This window comes from Epinephelus lanceolatus, chromosome 4, assembly GCF_041903045.1.
Source record: "Epinephelus lanceolatus isolate andai-2023 chromosome 4, ASM4190304v1, whole genome shotgun sequence".
NCBI classification, from domain to species: Eukaryota; Metazoa; Chordata; class Actinopteri; order Perciformes; family Serranidae; genus Epinephelus; species Epinephelus lanceolatus.
In genome coordinates this window covers 22,379,860-22,400,108 of record NC_135737.1, presented here as the reverse complement: position 1 = coordinate 22,400,108, position 20,249 = coordinate 22,379,860, and the positions used below count along the sequence as shown (strand labels likewise).

General features: G+C 41.5%; 1 protein-coding gene across 1 annotated transcript in view; it reads right to left on the bottom strand.

The window, feature by feature from the left end:
* plch1 (phospholipase C, eta 1) overlaps positions 1 to 20,249 on the bottom strand; it is an 87,299-nt gene that overhangs the window by 56,206 nt on the left and 10,844 nt on the right. The window contains exon 2 of the mRNA XM_033631487.2: positions 4,530 to 4,676. Coding sequence (XP_033487378.1) covers positions 4,530 to 4,676 — 147 coding nt within the window. The remainder of the gene's footprint in view (positions 1 to 4,529; positions 4,677 to 20,249) is intronic.

The window sequence follows — 20,249 nt, the reverse complement described above, 5'->3', positions numbered from 1 at the left end:
GTTAGGAGAGAAACAGCCAGCAGTAAACTATGTCCTGTTTTACACATTTTCACATCCATCTCTTCACCGCGCTTGTTTTCTCCTCACAGACTCTCTCTCAGGGGTGAACCTTCAACATGCTGTTAAAGGTGTCTCATTCAATTAAATCAACTCACTAATGACCCTTATCTTTGCACTGTTGTGTTTTCCCCAGAATAATGAACCTTAATGTTTTGGGAAACACCATTATGTTTGATAACTTGATTAAAGAATCAATGGTTTAATGATTCTGTTCCAATAATTGCCTTCTTACCCAGCCCAAAATACTGCTGTCATAATCCCTTCCAAAATTATCCATGTCCATTTCCCCATTACACTCTCATCCCGTTACATAATCTCATCTCTGAAATTCTCCGATGACTGAAAGTAACAATATGGCAGCCTGATTTTGATCCCGCTCAGACAGATAGCACACACACACACACACACACACACACACACACACACACACACACACACACCAACTCAAAGACAGACCTTGTCAGCTGCTGTTTGTTTCTCCTTATCACGTCAGTGGAGAGGCTTATCTAACGCTGACAGCCTACACACGCACATTGTCATTTACATGTAAGGACAGGTCCATGGACAGATGTAGGTTGTAATATAAAGCCAGTAATGCAAAAGAAAAAGTGACAGTGATGCTGTGAGGGGGCCATGAAATATATGATGATAATCCCCTCAGAGCCGGAGCAGTGTGGCTGATTCAACAGACATTCTGGGGGGGAAATGAGGGAAGAGACAGAGACAATCTGCTGAACACTTTGTAACACCTGCTACAAAAATAGTGTGGTAGTATTACTACTATCATTATGTAAGTTTAAAGAATTATTCCAATTTACGAAAAAAAAAAAAAAAAGAAAAAAGAAAAGTCCAACAAGGCAACAAAGGGGCAGACAATCGGCCATACAAAGCACAGGATTTCACATCCTGACTCCTGTCTGTGGGGTGGGATTTTCCTAAAAACAATGTAGACTCATACAAAAGTAATCCCTCTCGATGACCCACTGGATGTGTGGCGGTGTATTTATCTGCAGAGACTCTGCCCTCTGCCTGTATTTTATTCTTTTTTCACTGTGTTTGGGATTTTACGGATATGTAGCCCCTGGCCAATAACAGTGAGCAGGTGAGGGCTTTGGAAAAAAAACATTAAAGGTAGGCATCAGACCGTAAGCAGCATGCATTCAAGATGAAGCCACAAAAATCACAGACACAGAACAAAAAAAGCACAAGTATAACGAGGCGAAACGCCAAGAAGACAAAGCTCGCTCAAGAAACAGAGTGAATCTGGGTTTGGCTTTCACTTTCACTGGCAAGCGAGCACTGAAGGAGAGGATGAAGAGTGATGCAGAGTTGGCCTGTTTTTGTTTGTTTGTTTTTGACAGGTAGGTGCAGACAGTTAGCTTAGTTAGCTTGCTAAAGTATCGACTCTTCTGTTATAACAAATGCAATAATCCAACATAATAGCTTGCAGTGTATGTATGCCTCTGGTGGAGCAGGAGATAAGGGGCCACCTTATAAACAGTAAGTGATAAGAGAATGCATTTAGCATATTAGCGTAGTATGCCTTTAAGTTAACGATAAGAAAATGTAGTTTTGGTTAAATGTTAATAAACATGTTTACATTACAAAAAAGATTTCTTTTTTTACATTTAAGGGATTATATTCAGACACTTGTATGATAATGATTCACTCCACAATTAGGGAAATTGTCAGACGTCCCCCTATTTGCCTCACTTTATATCAAACCTTTACATTAATATACGACAAGGCAAAGTAGACACTTCTAACATATGTGCACTTTGGGAAAAAGATCTTAGCATTCTTGTCACTGAAGCACAACAGAATAGTAGTCAGACACAGATACATAGATGTTCTTTAAATGCTAAACATAACCTCATGCAAGGTCGCACACACACTACATTACTCAAAGGTGGAGCGGCACAGATTATTTCCCTCAGTGTCCCCATTATGTGAGAAATGTGACCCTTGCTCACAGCTTTATACAATGAAGATTGAGAATTACTGGATCAATATTCATTGTAGTTTTTCTAAAATCCTGGCATGCCAAGTGAAGACCATCTAACTATTATATCTAACATTTCTGGGAGCATGAGTGGTCTCTCATCGTCTCATCAACACTGTCTTAATTTCTGTCTCAAGAAATGGTTATTAATGCTATGGGAGGATTAAGACATGCCTAACGTTAAACTGTGGCTAGCCGACCTTGTTAGCGCGCTGGAGATGGAGAGGATTAGATACCTTAGGATGGATCAGGCACACAGATTAACTTTAATATGGCAACCACTCATTTTCCACCCGGGGGGACTTCTAACGAAGACTTTCTACCAACCCTGTCTGTTTCCTGTTTTTTTAAATAGCACTACCTTCAGGATCTCTGGGTTTTATGTGTGTTTGTTTGTATGCTTGTTGTTTATATATGTGGGTAAGTGGGATTTATGATAAAGAATAATTTTGACAATCAGATCACGTGTTGATTATCTTGCTTAAGTTCTTTTTCCATTCATGTTTTTTCTTTACTTTTCTTCTTTTTTAATGATGTTTTAATTTACATTTCTTGTATTTCATGCTTACTCATGTGTTTGTGGGTATATATATACTGTTCAGATAGACCAGATGACTGTGGATGTAATGTATGTGTGTCAGTATGGCTTAAACTACTGCTCTTTTTTGTCTTTTTCAACACAAACAAAACTGACTATGCTGGCTGTCTCTGTGAGAAAGATTACAGTAGTACTAACCCTCAAGCCAAGTATAATTTGCAATATTGAAATGTTTTACTCTTTGTTTTTGTTTCAGACCATTGGCTGATTGCTGCTGTTAAAAAAGATTTTCTATTTCAATCAGGATTGGAATCATATCAAATCACTTTTTTCCTTCTTTTCTTCATTCTGTATTTCATTAAAACAGTGGTGTATATGTATGTATGTACAATTGTTGGTAAATGTCATAATTTTATCATAATAAGCTTGTGAATTTTTGAGGTATGGCCAAAAATGTGTTTTTTTCTTTTGACCATCATAATCTAATCACTTCATCCTTGAGTCCACACTTGTGCCAAATTAAAGGAAATTCTCTCAAAGCATTCTTGAGATATTACATTCACAAGAATGGGATGTATAGGCCTGTTTCCACCGCAATTTTACAGGGCCGGGGCTGTTGGCGCGTGTCTCCACCGCAGGAACCACCCCCGAAGGACAGAGTTCCGGAACTTTTACAGGGGCTAAACAAGTCCCTGCCTCGGAGTAGGTACTCAGAACGGCCCCGAAAAACTCCTGGCTGGGGCTTGGGGTTTACTTGGTGCTGATTGGATATACTCAAGGAGGGATGTGACGACAACAGAAAGCGGCAAAATAGCTGGCCTTTTTAAAACTCAGTAGACGTTGGGTTAGCTCATTCATAGCTTCAGTAACTCAATAAATGGTCTGTGAAAAAAATATTTTTTCCGGCATTATCTTACAACATGATTGCGCTAGCAAAGCAGTTTTGTGTTGCTATGTGTGGTATTTATTCAGTTTTGGGAAATCACGATGTCTAGAAAGCATCAGTGGCTGCAGCTGACAGGGACAGCTAACACTAGCAGCAAAGCTAACATCAGGACGTCATCTGTTAAAAGCCTCCCGTTGTCAGATACAACATGAAACTACTCCAGTTAGCTCAATCATGTTGTAACTAAGACATCCGCTGGAAAAAAAAAAAAAATTCACGGACCGTTTATTGAGTTACTGAGTATTACAGACACCGCTAAGGGCCAACAGCTAACAGCTAACAGCGTCCCTACGCTCCTACGCCCCTACGTCGCCCCGGTCAAAATGGTCGCGCAATGATTACATCACATCCAGAGTCCGTAACTTTACAGGAACCTTCCTCCTACTCCGCTCTCTCAGTGGTGACACGGCGGTTGAGAGAGCCGAGCGAGAGGACGTTCCTGTAGTGGTTCCTGCCCCCCAAATAGTACCAGGAACTTCTTCAGTGGAAACGGGCCTTATGTTGGACAACCTGACACATATGGCCTCAGCCCACGGTGGACGTCAGCCCCAGCAAATGCAATATTTTGTTGGTGAACATTTTACTGATAAGTTCAGGTTCATTATTATGATTCTGTAAAGTGTAAAAAATGCACTCAATGAACAATTTGATGAATAATTTGATCATTAACCTTTGTTTTTTCTCCCATAATAACGTTTGTCTAAGGGGTTTTGTTGCTGATTGCTCATTATGCTTGCCTCTTTAGATGTTTAAAGTAGCAGATATTCCAGTTACTTAGAAGTGCTCTTCATTAAGTTGGGTTTTAACAAGTAACAGTCAAAATCAAAGCAGCAAATACTGAGAGATCCTGATTTTTAGTCCCTAGTAAAGCTCAGGCTCCACAAATACTGCACTTCCCATGATGAAACTTCATAGCATCTTTTGTTTGACCCACATCTTTCAAACTCCACACCGTGTATACATGTGTGCCCATGCATACTCACTCTTTGCCTTTTCACTTTTGCGTGAGGGCTTCCAGCGAATGCAGGAGCGATGATCATCCAGGAAGAAAAGTCTCACCAGTCCTTTGGATCCCGCCTTCAGCTTCACCATCTGTGTCCCGGACTGCATCACACTCATGCATCGCTCCACTGCAGAGGAAAACACAAACACAAACACTGGGGTCAGTGGAGCACTATATTAAGACACAAAGGGAGCAGGTGTCTGGCTCTGCTTGTCTTTTCTCAGGAAGAAGTAAGGCAGAGTGTCACAGTGTCGCACAATTAGCTGGGCAGACAGCAGCTGATGTGGGTCAGAGTCCAAACTGCAACAGAGATGCTACTGTGTGGACGCACAGGGCTGCTTTTCTGTTTCCCACTGACCTGCTGCTGAAAGCAACGGAGAGAAGGAAGAAGGAGATCGATCTCATAGAGAGACACAGAGCTGATGTGTGTCTCTCTGCTCTTTCTTTCACAAAGGGCCTGTGGGCTGTTCAAGAGGAAATCTACACATCATCCTGAGGCAGGTGGAGGCTGGGCTATAATAATGCCAGCAAGTGCATCACTAGGGACATTTTCTTAATTTTTCATTTTTACTCGTTGAAATGTTTTGGCTGCGTTAACGAAACGTTTCACCCACAAATGACCAGTTGTAAATTAATTAGTCATGTTGTGTTACTTTGAATTGATGAAGAAAAACGATTTTTTCGCATGCCTCCGCAGACAACGTCAAACATACTGACTGATCTGGAACCACGTTTAACAGCAAAACTGTATCAAAACATCGATTACAAACCCTCACACAACTCATGCAGTATAATCTAAGTCTCATTTATCCAGTTGTATGCTTATTACTTCCAAAACACATGCATTTTTGCTGAAACCTTATTATTTAAAACTGAACTGAAAGTGAAGCTTATTCATGATCTCTTCAACGCCAGGCTGCAAGATTTCAATTTGGGACGCACTGAGCTTAAGAATGGATGAATGAGACTTGGATTATACTGCAGGAGTTCTGTGAGAGTTTGTTAACAGATGTTTTGATATTTTGCTGTTGTGATACGCAGTCCCATCCATCCATCCATTATCCTCCGATTATTTGGACCCAGGTCATGAGGGCAGCAGGCCGAGCAAAGCACCCCAGACGTCCCTCTCCCCAGCAACGCTTTCCATCTCCTCCTGGAGGAGCCCGAGGTGTTCCCAGGCACGAGATATGTAATCCCTCCAGCGTGTTCTGGGTCTGCCCCAGGGCCTCCTACCAGTGGGACGGGCTCAGAGCACCTCTAACGGGAATTTTTTATGGAGGCATGGGAGAGAAAAAAATTGGGGTTTTTTACAACTTAAATGTAATCCATGGTATTTTGTTTGTTGGTTTTAAATTTTCCAGATTTTGGAAGTTCAATCTCAGCTCCTATCATGCATGAATAATAAACTGTGTAGCCAAAATGTCCCCATTGAAACCCATTAAAACCACAATTTTTGATCCCACATCAGCTACAGCAAAAAATCATGTAATCTCTTCTTTCAGGCCTTCAGTCTACAGCCCCGTCTTCAAAATTATCGTTTTTACTATTTTTCACCAGACTGAGCCATTTTCTCATGCTCACCAAGAGGGGCAAATACATGCTTCTTTCCTAGTGTCCATTATGTTGTATTATGGAGCGCTGCAGGCAAAACATATGCAAGTAAAATGATCTGAAAATTTCAGTTTTATGTGCTTGGATTTTGAGATTTTAAAAATTCTCTACAGAATCAGTGTCCTTGCTTCTCTGGATTATCCACAAACTTCACTGTCAACAGTTTGCATCAGTACTTTTACTTCAGGAGTCCCAATTAAGTCTGTCCAGTGGAGGTTTGTGGGTCATCCAGAGTAACAGGGACACAGATTTTAGACTGAAATGATGCTGTTGAACTGAACATTAGTTGCACATTTTAATTCAAAACTATCTGTAGGCCTAAATACCACTGGAGGTGAGTGAGAAATCGGTTTGTTTTTTGTCATTTGGGTGAATTCCCCCTTTAAACAGGTTAAATTGAATGATGGGCAGCAAGGTGTTGGGACCAGTTGTTACTGCATCGTGACTGTTTTAAATACTGTAGTAATTACAGACATCTCTGCCCCATCAGCTTCAACACCAGCTCATCCAGGTGCTGATTGCAAGCCGGTGCTTGACATTTTCACATGGAGCGCAGCTAATGACAGCTCACCTTCTGTTCCTGCGATGCATTAATGTACTTCAGCATATAGTATGTATGTGCATCATATATACAGAGGAGAAAACTCAATTTCTTGCAGTCATCCACAGGCGAGGACTCAAAGACACTTGAAACGAAGAGAAGAAGGAAAATAATGGTGGAGTGCTCTGAGGAGGAGAACAGAGGGACTGGATTGATGGTGAGAAGTGACTTTGTGTTTGATTGCTTGACTGCCTGGCACTGTCCAGCATCGAAAAAGGATAAAAGACAAAACTTCAAACTTTTTACTTTTTTTGACAGCTGGTGGCAGGGGCACAGACGGGGATGACAGCAGAGAGACGACGGGATTTCCATCCTCATTAGTGTGTGCATGCAAGTGTGTGTGTGTGTGTGTGTGTAAATGTGTTTGGTTTGTTATGTGCGTGCCTGCACCGCAGCACATGTTTTCAGTGCATACAATAATTTGTCTTTACAGTGAATGAAGAGATTAAAAAACAAAATCGTTAACAGATCATGTGGATATTTGTTCGTAATAAATTTATAGAATCCAGAACCTTGGCTGTGAAGATGAAGAACAATATTTTACTTTTTTTTCACACGCACAAAGGCTACGTTCATACTGCAGGCAGAAGAGGCCCAAATCTGATTTTTTTATGCTCATATGTGACTCAGATCTCCTTTTTCATAACAGTGTAAGAATAATAATCATAGAATTTTTATTTGTATAGCACATATCTAAACAAGGTTATAAAGTACTTCACAAAGTGCATGAAAATAAGACAACAATAACAATACAATATATATATATTTTTTTTTAAAAAGTTGAGAGCTGAGAAAAATTGTGTGCTCAGAGGCAAAAATAGAATAAAAGGAAATAAAACACAAAAGTTACAAATCATTAAGTACAAATCAGGCATTAAAAGGGAAAGTTTTTCTATCAAAATATGTTTTAGGCAATGATTTAAAATGTAATGCTCCAGCCAGCCTCATCTCCGTCACCTTTAGTTACGAACCTCAATCTAGGGACACTGGAAACAGTACAAATCACATGGAATCCGATCTTTTCAATGATTTCGGCCACTTTCAAATGTGGTCTTAAATCAGATACAGGTCTGATCTTTTGCAATGTGACTTCAGTCGGAACAGTCAAATTCCTGGTACTTTTACAAGGTGGGTCACCTGAACTGAGTGCCTTGTCATGAGAGTCTTATGGAGAGGTGCTGAAAGGTATATTCAAAAGTAGCCCCTGACATCCTAAAATTATGGATAAAATCTGTTTCAGTAAAGCCATTCACATCACAATCCCACCCATTCTGGTTCGGACTCCACATCCACACACACCTCCACACAGAAGTAACAGCCACTGCTCCACAAAAAGCCATCATTAAAACTTTGCTCTCTTTCTGTTCATCCTCATTATCATCTGCTCACAAATTCACTGACTTCCACTGCACATCAACTTATAAATTAAAGTGTTTAGTTCAGTAGCTTCCATGTTCACTTCCATATGACAGCATTCTGCTTGTGACATCTTTGTTATTGTTCTTTTGCATATGGGGGTCAGTTCAGGTCCATGACCAGTTCACACTAAAATCGGACATTAGTCACATTTAAAAAATAATGAAAACACCCAAACAAAAAAAAATTCAACACTTTCCCAAGTTGTCACATTTTTGTTGCTTTTTTTTGGGACTTTTTCTTTTTTAGTGTTTCTCCTGGGAATTTTAGCTCCGAAAATGTTTTAATCTCATGTGGTGTCCCCCAGGGGTCAGTTTTAGGTCCGTCATTGTTTAATCTGTACATGTCGCCCCTGGGTCAAATTCAGGAAACACAATGTTTGCTACCATAATTATGCTAATGACACACAGCTGTATATTTCCCTTTCCCCCGATAACCTGAGCTCTATAGACACACTTGCAAACTGTATCAAGGATATAAATAGCTGGATGTCGTGTCATTTTCTACAATTAAACAATGATAAAATGGAAATCATGGTTATCAGGGCAAAAGCACACAGACAGGAAATATCTTTTAAATTGTCAGAATTGGCTCTGGAAAATGTTACACAGGTCAGAAACCTTGGTGTCATCATTGATTCTGACCTCACCTTCCAGAGCCACATTAGCAGCATTGTCAAAACTGGTTCTTATCATTTAAGAAATATCAATAAGTTTAGGAGCTTTTTATCCCAGGATGACGCTGAAAGACTCGTCCATGCTTTTATCTCCAGTCAGCCAAACTACTGTAACGCACTGCTGACTGGAATACCTAAAAAGCATCTTGATCGACTGCAGCTACTCCAGAATGCAGCTGCTAAGAGTTTTAATGAGAAAAAGAAAATACAACCACATAACACCTGTGTTGAGGTCATTACACTGGCTCCCAGTAAATTTTAGAATTGATTTTAAAATTTTAATTCTGATTTTTAAGGACCTACATGGGCTAGCACCTCAATATGTGTCTGACATGCTTGTGAGCTATGAACCAAGTCGACCCCTCAGGTCATCTGGAACAGGCCGTCTGGCTATTCCCCGGGTCTCCATGAAAATTGGTGAGGCTGCTTTTGGAAGAAGACAATGCATGTAACAGGCAGAACTTGACAAAGTGTCCCAGAACATCAACAACCAACGAGCCTGTGGTACCTCGCACGTCAAATCTGGACATGGAAAGTCCATGATCAAACTTCAATATGTAACAGCGTTGGAGTGAGAATGTGTTGGACAAGTGCTAACAAGTGCCAACGGTGGACGACACACCACCACAAAACTAGGGCAGCAGATGCTAACTGACAGTAAGACATTGACCGACAGCTGACCGTCGGCTTGGTGTGTCGGGGGCCTTACACAGTTTAATTTGACGTTAACTTCTGAGAGCAGTTAATAGCCTGATACCACTGCATCAAAATATCAGGAACACTTTCTTACTTCTTTAATTTCAAATAGTTAAGGTTAAGTCTGATAACCTGCTGTCATCCATCATTTCTCTAATAACATTTTTGCCAGTCACAATGGGGGAAAAAAGGCTCTCCAGCAATTATGGCGTTGATGTCAAGCAAGAACCACTATATGCTGTGCTGATATAGTTACAACAAAAACTCCTTCAATAGAGCTGTCATCTTTACAGCCTTCACTCAAGAGCTTCTAGAGTTCAGGGGCTTTCTTAAGGACAATTCAGTTGGTCGGATGCTTGTCAAGGGCAGACTCTCCTTGTATGAGGCAATATCCAAGAGGCACATCCTTTGATTCTTTGCTGGTGCTGAATAATAATAATCTGTACTGAAAGATGAGAAAATACATGTGCACTGCTTGTTCGTTCCCAATTCTTTATATCCTACATAGACATGACTCGATCAGAGATGGTCTTCTTCAGGTAAAAACATTTAAACATTAACACGCACATACATAATAAACCACTAACACAGACTGCAGAGGCTTACACTGATCTGGGACATAACACCAGGACACACTACTGCTTTCAGCTAAAGGAAGATTAAGTTATTTGTCGACAACTCAATGTGTGCAATCCAAAACTGCCCAAAAAGGAGATAAGTACTACAAGGAATCACACACCTCTTTGATCTTTAATCCCTCAATGTGATGTGGGACGGGAAGGTACGGAGCCAAAGTCCCCAGAGGTGATTTTTTTTTTTTTTTGTGCACAGAGGTTAATTACCTTGTGGGAACAACTGATTAACTTGTTGGAGGAAAGTAATTTTTTATGGAGACAAGTTGATTAGCTTCTGGAAACAAGTTATTATATTGTTGGAACAGGTTAATTACCTTGTGGGAACGAATAGAAATTTCATTAATGAAAACTATGTCAAACATTTTTTGTAATAATCCCTTTTCCATGACAAAGACGTGACATTAACAAGCTAAAAATAATAAGACACGAAAAGAATAGAATGATAAATTATTTTACAAAATGTATGAGAAAATGTTTTAAACTGGGAGGCCGAGAGTGATTGTGCCTCTAATGCTGTATGAGCGGTATGAGATAGAAATGCCAACCGGCCGTAAACTCAGGTAAAAAGTTGCTGCCAGAATGTTTCGCTAGCTTGCAACACACTCCCACTGGAGCAGCATCAGTCATCAGCTGTAATTTGAGCTGTACTTTGACAGTAAATAAGCAGCTGTAGGTGTCTGACTGTTGACAGTGGAGCTGATGAATGGATTTGTGGATTTTGTTAGCTGGTCACAGAGGTGGCTGTTAGCAGCTACCTCCGCTAGTTAGCTGCTGAACAACAGCAGAGCAAGCAACCGCCATCCACTAGTCTTTTCATTTGCTGATCCCTGCAGGACTCCACTCAAATCCAGACTGCCTGGAGAGGGTTTATGGTTTGTTTGCTGTTTGACAGGCAGGTAGGAGGCTCAATTATCTGATTGTAGTGCTGTAAACAAACAGCTGAGTTTTGTCTGACAGAAAGTCCAGTTTAAGCCCCTGACTCTGTGAGAGGACAAACCTTCAGACTAACATGTTGCAGCTTTAGAAAGAATTTAGGGTGAAAATGTTATTTTTCTGCTTCTCAACATTGAAATCGATAAATCAGAGTTCACAGTGAATCTGGCTACAAATCCTAGTTGTCTCAAATTCATTATTTATGCCCTCATAGATTGAGATTTTGAGCTTTTCAAATGCTGATCGGTACGTATGTGCTTGTAAGTTATCCTCTAAACCTGTCAAAAACTGTACTGTACCTTTTGGGACTTTAAGGGCTCTGTAAAAAGAGAAACAGCACACATCTTAGTTTGTGTCTGTACATTTGTCAGAAACTCCAGTCTTAATCCTCAACCCATTATCTAGCTAATAGCATTTGGCTCTGCTCAGGGTTTCCATGGCACATTTTCAATGATTTTGATCAATAAAGAAGATAAACTCTGCAGCACATTCGCAATTCACAGTAGTTCCCCAGGATAATTTGAATAAATCAAAACATTTCTTACCGCATTTAAATCAAAGATTAACACTTAATCCCTGGTTGAGACGTTAGGTATATGTATCCTACCACTAATTGTATAAATTCCTAGAATCACAGACGTTATTTTCTGCATCAAAACCATGTTAGAAAACAAACATGGAAAATCTGACAGAGCTTAATGACTCAAAGTCTTCAGGGTTACAAACTGTGACAATCTATTAGCCCCTCGGAAATGACAGCAATTACAAAATATTTAAAAGTTGTAGGACATTTGCAATCTTCTTTCCTTCAAGGTCTCACAGCCGCACTTACATGTACACAGAAATATTAGAAAGCATTTTCTGAGACGACGTGGGTGATTATCTTCAAAGACAAGTGAAGCCAAACCTCTCATGGATCCAAAACACATATTCAAGCATACTTATCAGAACACATGGTGAGCAGCAGAGTACTCGTTAACAGGCTCTCTGTCCCGAGGACAGGCTAAGCACTGACACAAATTCTGTTCTCGACATTCAATGACTTCGTAAAAACTCCCTCCAGGGATGGCATTATACACAAACACACGCAGGCATAAACACATGGCCCTGAGCCCTGAGTGTTATCTCCCAAGGTGCATGACAAATGCATCATGAATTCAGGTCACACAATCTGCCATGTTGATACCACAACAGAGTATGCCGAAAGAGAGACAATGCAGCCATGTAAATAATAGAGCAAACTCAGGTTCTAAATCCTGCCGGATCTTTCCTCTAACACTCTTGGTTTACCAAGATCTGTCTACACCTGGGCATCCAGAGACACAACAGCTCATGGTCGAGGTAAACCAAAAGTCTGTTAGGGGATTCAGATACCTGCTATTTTCAGCAATTCAGTGGCAGTAGGAGGAGGTCTATTCTAAGCAATCTGGTAGGATTAGGTTTCAGCAAATATTATTCTAATAAAGCAAGGAATCTTTACGCCCTTTTATACAGAGATTGTGCTGATAGGGTCACTATGAAGTCCCTTCTTCATGCCACCTTTGCATTTACACAGAACCAAACAATGGTAACACCATGCCTCTCCAGTGTGGGATTTTATATTGCACGCCAGCATCGTGGAATCAAAAGAGGCATGACGGTTGTGACATGTAACAACAGCGTCAGCCTCTAGTGTGACATATAACATATGCATCGGCAGAGCTTTATAAACAAAAACAAGCAAGCATAACATGGTATTAACAATCTTTTACTATCCCTGTTATATGGCAGCTGATCCCATCCTCTGCTCAGAGGGTAAGGAGCTCCCAGGCCTCGTTGTTTTCCCCATTTGCAGACATTTTCAGCTGCTGTTGTTCTTCTTTGAGTTAGCTGCTAACTGCTATGCGCAACTTTGTAAATCTCCCATGGTGGATCACACACGTTACATTATCAAAACATCACACCCGTGCCACCCATGATTGCATCCTGTTGGCTGTCCCATTCATACAGACATCGTTTTGGTGCTGTTACTACTTCCACTGCCAGTTTAAAGGTGATACAACACCATTCTGTGATTGCCCCTTTTATACATAACAGCAAGGCGGCATCATGGTGTGAAATTCCCACCTTGAAGAGAGTAAAAGGGGCATCTGTTTGTGCACGTGAAATTTCTCAATGAAGCGTTCATTCGATATAACTCACACTTAGCAGGCATATTGCTGGCGATCCATGGATGTACACTGTCCAATTTGGTGTGATTTTGACACACTACACATTCAATATTTAAATAAACAGAGGAACAGCGCTCTGTGGTACTGTGCAACAGCTGGGGTAGGGCTTGAGGGCTCTGAGAGACATGCTCTCAGAGAGTCTAGCATGTTTATTTCAATGAAAGCATGGAGTCTCCGTTGCTCGCCACGGTACATTCAACAACAAATGAAAAAAGAGAGACAGGAAAATTTCAAGCATTTCGAGCATCAGTGATGTAACTTTCAGAATGAATACTTTTGCTAACAGACCCAAGGAAGGACACGGTTCTGCAGAGATGAGCAGCATGTCATCCATGGCTCATAGACCTTTTTCACAGCAGACAATGTGACTTGTCATAGTAGGAAAAGCACAGGTGAAACTGATAACATGAACAATGGTGCAGCTCCATTAAGTGTCCCAGTGAGCTATTCAAGTGAGCCAGCATGCACAAAGGGCCTCCCCTGAGTGGAATGCAGCTATCATTAATGTTCTTAAGTACCACTGTGCTTTTCCTACTAAGATGTGACAAAATGTCTGCTGTGTACTAATGTTCAATGCTCAACCAAATACTAAAATTATTAACTATTGAATAGCAAAACTATTAACACCACACAGTAACAGTCCTGTATTTGAATTTTAACTTAAAGTGAAGAGTGAAAGAGAGGCGTTATCAGCACAGTGTACTAATATGTACTCAACATCTGTTCATATTGGACCTGCGTCTGAAACTTTCTCTATCGGAAGAGTTGTATTGACCATTCAAATTTGAGCGACAGTTTGTGTGGAGAGGCAGAGCACATTCCATGTCCCTAGACCCAGTCTGTGACACTAGGGGTAAGCATGCCCGGGTGCCCACCCCTGCCTGCTGCCCAGCACACAATGCACTTGGCCTCGATGCCAGTCCCTGCAGGTGGTGGACCCAAAGGGTGGTGGCTCCATGTTATTCATTCGGGCTGAGGCCAACTGGACCCCTAGATCCAAGGCCCAGCCACCAGACACTCGCTGGCAATCTCCCCCCCAGGTCTGGCTCCGAGGGGGGGGGGGGGGTCTGGTGTCCCCATACCGAGCAAGGTACTCTGTCTCCAAATGTGCCGTTTCATCATGGCCTTCTTGAATCACTTTGGGATCACTGTGGTCTCTTTCCCTTGGGAGACCTTACCAGGGGCTATTAGCCCCGAACAACACAGCTCCCAGGATCACAATGACACGCAAACCTCCACCATGTTAAAGAGCTATATGTAAGAAATATAAAGCAAATAGTCATAAAATCTTCCTAATATGTCACAGAGACTAAGGAATAATGTTCATATAACATAGTGATCTCACCAACAACAATAGTACAGCCAGAATATTCGCATTTAAAAAAAATTTTACAGTCTGCAAATCATGTTTATGTTTTGAATTTGTGTTTTGGCCTGCTGCGCCACCCAAAGCCGTCTACCAGTCACGCAGTCAGTAGAGTCTCAGCATCAGTTAAAGTTATGACTGAGCTACAGCAGCACGGCAAGCAGCATTAGCAGTGTCCTGGTACATAGCATTAGCAGCCGGCTCCTCATGAGCTGTATCCCGGCAGCAGCGTTAGCAGCAGAGAAGCCGGACTTGCTTGAATGGTCCGCTGAAAAACCGAAGATCAAGGACGCGGCGACGCGGCCCTGCCACGGCAGCCACCCGTGGGCAAACAAATCAGTCTCCAGCGTGCCGCTGTCCAGCAACCTCGAATCTGTAGGGGAGGGGGGGCGGACACGACTCACGGCAGTATTTTGAATTTGAGTGCAGTAACTGTTTTGGCCACATCCTTACATACAGCGCCTTTAAGGTGGTGATTCTTGGAGGAGTAGGAGCATCAGCTCTTCTCTGAGCTCCTTCGCATCGAAAGGGTTCAGTTGAGGTGGTTTGGGCATCTGATCATGATGCCTCCTGACGCCTCCCATTGGAGGTGTTCCAAGCACGTCCCACTGGTATGAGGTCCCAGGGCAGACCCAGACTGGAGGGATTACATATCTCGTCGGGCCTGGGAACACGTTGGGGTCCCTCAGGAGGAGCTGGAAAGCATCGCTGGGGAGTGGGACATCTGGAATGCTTTGCTCAGCCTGCTGCCCCCGTGACCCAACTTTGGATAAGCAGTTGAAAATGGATAGATGGATGGATGGCCAACACATTGGATGAAATGCAATCGCAGAACCCATCAGCTATCATCTGACAATGTTTTAGCTCTTTATCAGCTTTTTTTTTTCAATTTATCTGCATTCATAGGCAGATATCTGCTTAAAGAGATTAGCTGAAACGATTGCACAGAAGGGGAGTGTTGGTCCAGATATCCCCTGGCTACACTGAATTTACATGGGCTGTTGCCCCACTACACTCATCGTCGCCAGACCGATAGCCAGTGGATTCTGAGATTGGGTAATGGGTTATAGTTAAAGTTCTACATATATTGCATCAAGATTTAGGTTAACTTTTGCTCTTAACTCATTTATCATACAAATTATTTTATCATTTATTACATTGTAGGAATCAACAAGCGAGTGCCAGCTAGTGTTGTGACAACTCTTGAAAGCTGCTGAAAATAATGGGACTCTGAAGACACGGAGAGACTCTGGGAAAAGAACTAATCAGAAACAATAAAATGGACCGTACTGCATTATTTATTTCACATAGCCACTTCTGAAATTCACAGCTTCATTAAAGACAGTGTTCAATGGGGGTCACTGTCAAATGTGGGTTTACTGCAGTATTGATCACATCCGCAGTCTGTGCTCCAGTCAACAGCCATGTTCTCCTGGGATCTTTGATCTCACACCGTTTCAGGCGACAAAATCCATGACTCAGACTAGACAAGCTTATAGCAACACTTCTTGAACTCTTAGATATGTAGCATCATAAATCAAGCCCAAAGTGAGCAAACATTTTTCACCATCACCAGAGAGTACATGCCCATTCTCCCACAATCCCCTCGGAGTGAATACATATATACATATAACAGTGTTTCTCTGGGAGGCAGTCAGCTATATTTCACAATAAAAAGCTAAAAGGGAATACAGAAGTCGGCTTTTTTTTCATCCAGCTAAACAGCCATTGTGAGGCAGCTCTCCAGGAATAGAGGACTGACATGTACAGGTATCAGTTCATCATCTGATTGTCTGTTTGTTTGTGTCAAGCCAAAGAACTCCCTATTGTTGGTTCTCTACCATTTTTTCCTGTTTCTTCAGTCGTCTATCTACCCCTGTTAGTCCTTGACATTTCTACAGACTCCCTCCAGTCACTTTACTCTCTATCAGAAATGATAAGGACCATAAAGAGTCAAACCTCAAACTCAGTACGGCTGAAGATTGCGAAGCAAGAGACCGGAGGAGAAGAGGTGGCAGGATTAATATCTGCCCAGGAGAGGGGAGCTGGCTCGTAATCAAAGATGAGAACTGATGTAAATGGCTCTCAAAAGAGCAGTGATGACTGAATCAAAGGATCAGTGTCCTTTACATCTTCACTCCCATCTCTGATCCTATTTTCCCTAAAGGAGTAATGCTTAAACCACTTGAGCACGAGGTTTTAAACGTACAGTTTAGTTCAGACTTGCAATTCAAGTATCCATCTTGTTGGACATCTTTTAAAAAATAAAGTCATGTCCTCATAACCCCACCTGGCATTTACATCCAGGCTATCAATCTTCATGCTTTGCTATCTGTAGCTACAGTATCTGTATCTAATTCAAAAAGACAACTCCACCCAACTGTAAAAAAAAAATGATTTTCAGCTACGGAGAAGAATAAAAAATATGTAAAGCATCTTTTTCCATCTTTTTGGCTTTCATTTCTTCACTCTGTGCGTGTGCATTCACTGGTTTGTGTTTGTCTTCATGTGCGTGTGTGTGTGTGTGTGTGTGTGTGTGCATGTACTAAAACTCATCATCTCTGTCGGCACAGAGCAGAGAGAGCAGATCAAAGCTTTGTCTTGCCACAGAGGCCCAGGCAATTCAAATATATTTTAATAGGGTAGGTGATAGAGACGTCTCTGTGATAACCTGATGAACAAAGCCTGTCCTCACTTGGATCCATACAATGAAGATCAGGACAGGACAGCAAACAGCAGCATCCACAGCACTTTTCAATCATCATTTTCAGTTTTAACTGTCATTTTTAATCACAACATGATAAGAGATTCCTCTCAGTCATCCCTTTAGTCTCATTTCTACAAGTTTACATCAGTTAAGGATAATATTCTGATCCTTGAACAGCTCTGCATGAGAACATAGAGTGTGATGACTCCAAAAGACCACAGTCCAAAGATTTATCATAAATTATGCATCACTACATACATTCATATTCAGCAGCATCTGCCTGAATCTTCATGCACTATTCATGTCACATAAGGCACCACCATCCGGACTGGCCAAGCCAGTCCGACTGTTGATCAAACACAACAAGCACAGCAAGCAAACCCAAATAAAACTGTCTGAATGGAGGCATGGTGTCATAATTCTTCACCCGCTGCTCTGTTAGCTCTCATGACCTGAAGGTTTGTTTTGTGTTCTGAAATTTAATCAAGATGTGATTCAGTTTTTGGTTGACTGACTGTCCACAGGACAAATATGAATGACATTGCACATACTTACTGCTATGACGAGCGGTACAACGCACAGAAATCAACACACAGAAAAGACAAATCTCTTGCATGTAATGAGCAACAACTCATTACGGCGAGCTATACAGGTTCAAAGTTATGGTAGCAGAAAGTGAGCAGTTTGATCATCCTGGGGGTATTCTGATACATAAACATGAGCTCCTGCTCTTTTCCTGTGCTATAAATAGCACCAGCAAGGAATATGTTCAATATGCAATATGTTTGTACACACACACACACACACGCACACAACCTGCACAGAAGGAAAACATAGGGATGGGATTATTTTATTCAAGACATATCAATTTAAGTGTTGAGAGGTAGAAAATTCGGTGGGGAAAAAAGACAAACTTAATGTTTGTTAGTTTTATTGGGTTTCCTTCTCTGAGGCACACTGATTTACAGTGTCTAGACACACACACACACACAGACTTACCAATTTGTATAAGCCTGCATTTCTGTGGTACAGCCAGGGTGCCCCCAATATGGTAGACGTTACGCGCCAGGAGAGTCGCGACAGTTAACACAGCCGATTTTTCAGCAGGAGCATAAATAAAGGATCGTACTTTCTGAGCAGATGTTGCATTTGGATCATAACAAATTTCCTCCATTTTCTCTGCAGAAAGTAAGGAGCTAGTAGTAGTCCTCCTTTGCCCAGTCCCAGTGTGCAACATACTCCACCTGTAGCTAAAACTCTGATAACAAAAAAAGAAAAAACATTTGGTTTTCCTCACATCAGACTTGACAGGCACTCCAGGCTCGCTTCAGACAGAAAGCCTCCACACAACAAACAAGCACACCAAAACTCCTGCCGTTCATCCTCCTGTGTACTCCCGGGATCTGTGGAAGCACCTTAAACTGACAGCCTTCTCTCTGAAAACACGTTTCGACCTTTCTCCTGGTCATCTGTTTTCCACTCCCACTTCCTGCTCCCCCAGTCCGCCTCTCTTTGATGTTTACAGGTCTTTCAGTAGATGTGCTGCTGTGTCCGTGCCAACATGCTACCCTGATGCGCGGACTTAGATCCAGCATGTGTGTAGATTACGGAGCGATTATGAAGAGTCAGGGAGGAGAGTGCAGCAGATGTGTGTCTCTGCATATCAGACGGGTTCATAGGGTCACCCAGTGGAATATGAGGATAAGAATGATGACATAATGTTCATGATAATGCACTACTAAAAGTATGATTTAATGGGTTGACGTGTGTGTGTGTGTGTGTGTGTGTGTGTGTGTGTGTGCATCTGTCCATCTGATATAGGCTTTGTCCTCCTGAGGGGGAAGCCCTCACTACACTTTGTGCACTGACCTTTTTATGTACTGCATCACCAAATCAGGGAAACCCTGTTCTTTTGCAGCAACAGAATACCAGAAAAACAGAGAATATGATTTGACTTTGATGGAAAACCCATGGAGGATGCAAAAGCAAATGCATGCAAAATCTCTAGGTGCAAACACAGATAGTCAAATTTAACAATTTCAGCAATCAGGCACAGCTGAACATGGAATATATAACCAGTGATAGGGATATAGGATCAACAGGTGAAGGCAGGGCAATCAGTGGGGCGACATATATACAGCCTGTCCACTGTCTCTGCATTGTAGGTAACTGTCTTGTATTTTAAGGAGCAGTTTGTGAGATTTAGGACAATGTCGTGGCATCTAGTGGTGAGGATCGCCAAATTTCTTCCAGTTAGGATTCCTTCAGTGTTCATTGTTCAGAAGGTTTATACCAGGAGCTAAATTATCAGCAGAGGTCTCTTCCTCTCCAGAACAAACCGACCAGATGATTAAAACTGGTAAATACACTGAATAAAGCAGTTTGATAATATAAAACAGTCTTTCTCCAATGCTGTTTGGTTCATCTGAGCAGGCACAACTTTGCACCTACTAATGTGTGCGCACCTTTTTTTCTCTAACAACTTAAGATCCAGATGTTTAAGAGGTTTTTATCTGAAGCTAAATTATCCGCAGATATCGTTCCAGAAAATGGACCTGGTGATTTAAACCAGTAAAAACACTGAATAAAGCAGTTTAAAAAACGTGCTGCTTGTCGTAGAGCAGCTGCTAATTACAGTGGCCGATGCAAAAATACAAATTGCCCTATATAGAGCCAGTTTGTCCATTCTGGGCTTCTGCAGAAACATTGCAGTGCAATATGGTAATCTTCCTGGATGAGGACCAGCCTCCTGTGTAGATATAATCAGCTCATATTAAGATGGTGAAAACACAACAATTATTATTTTCAGCTGCTTATACACTATAAAACATACTCATTATGTTATATTC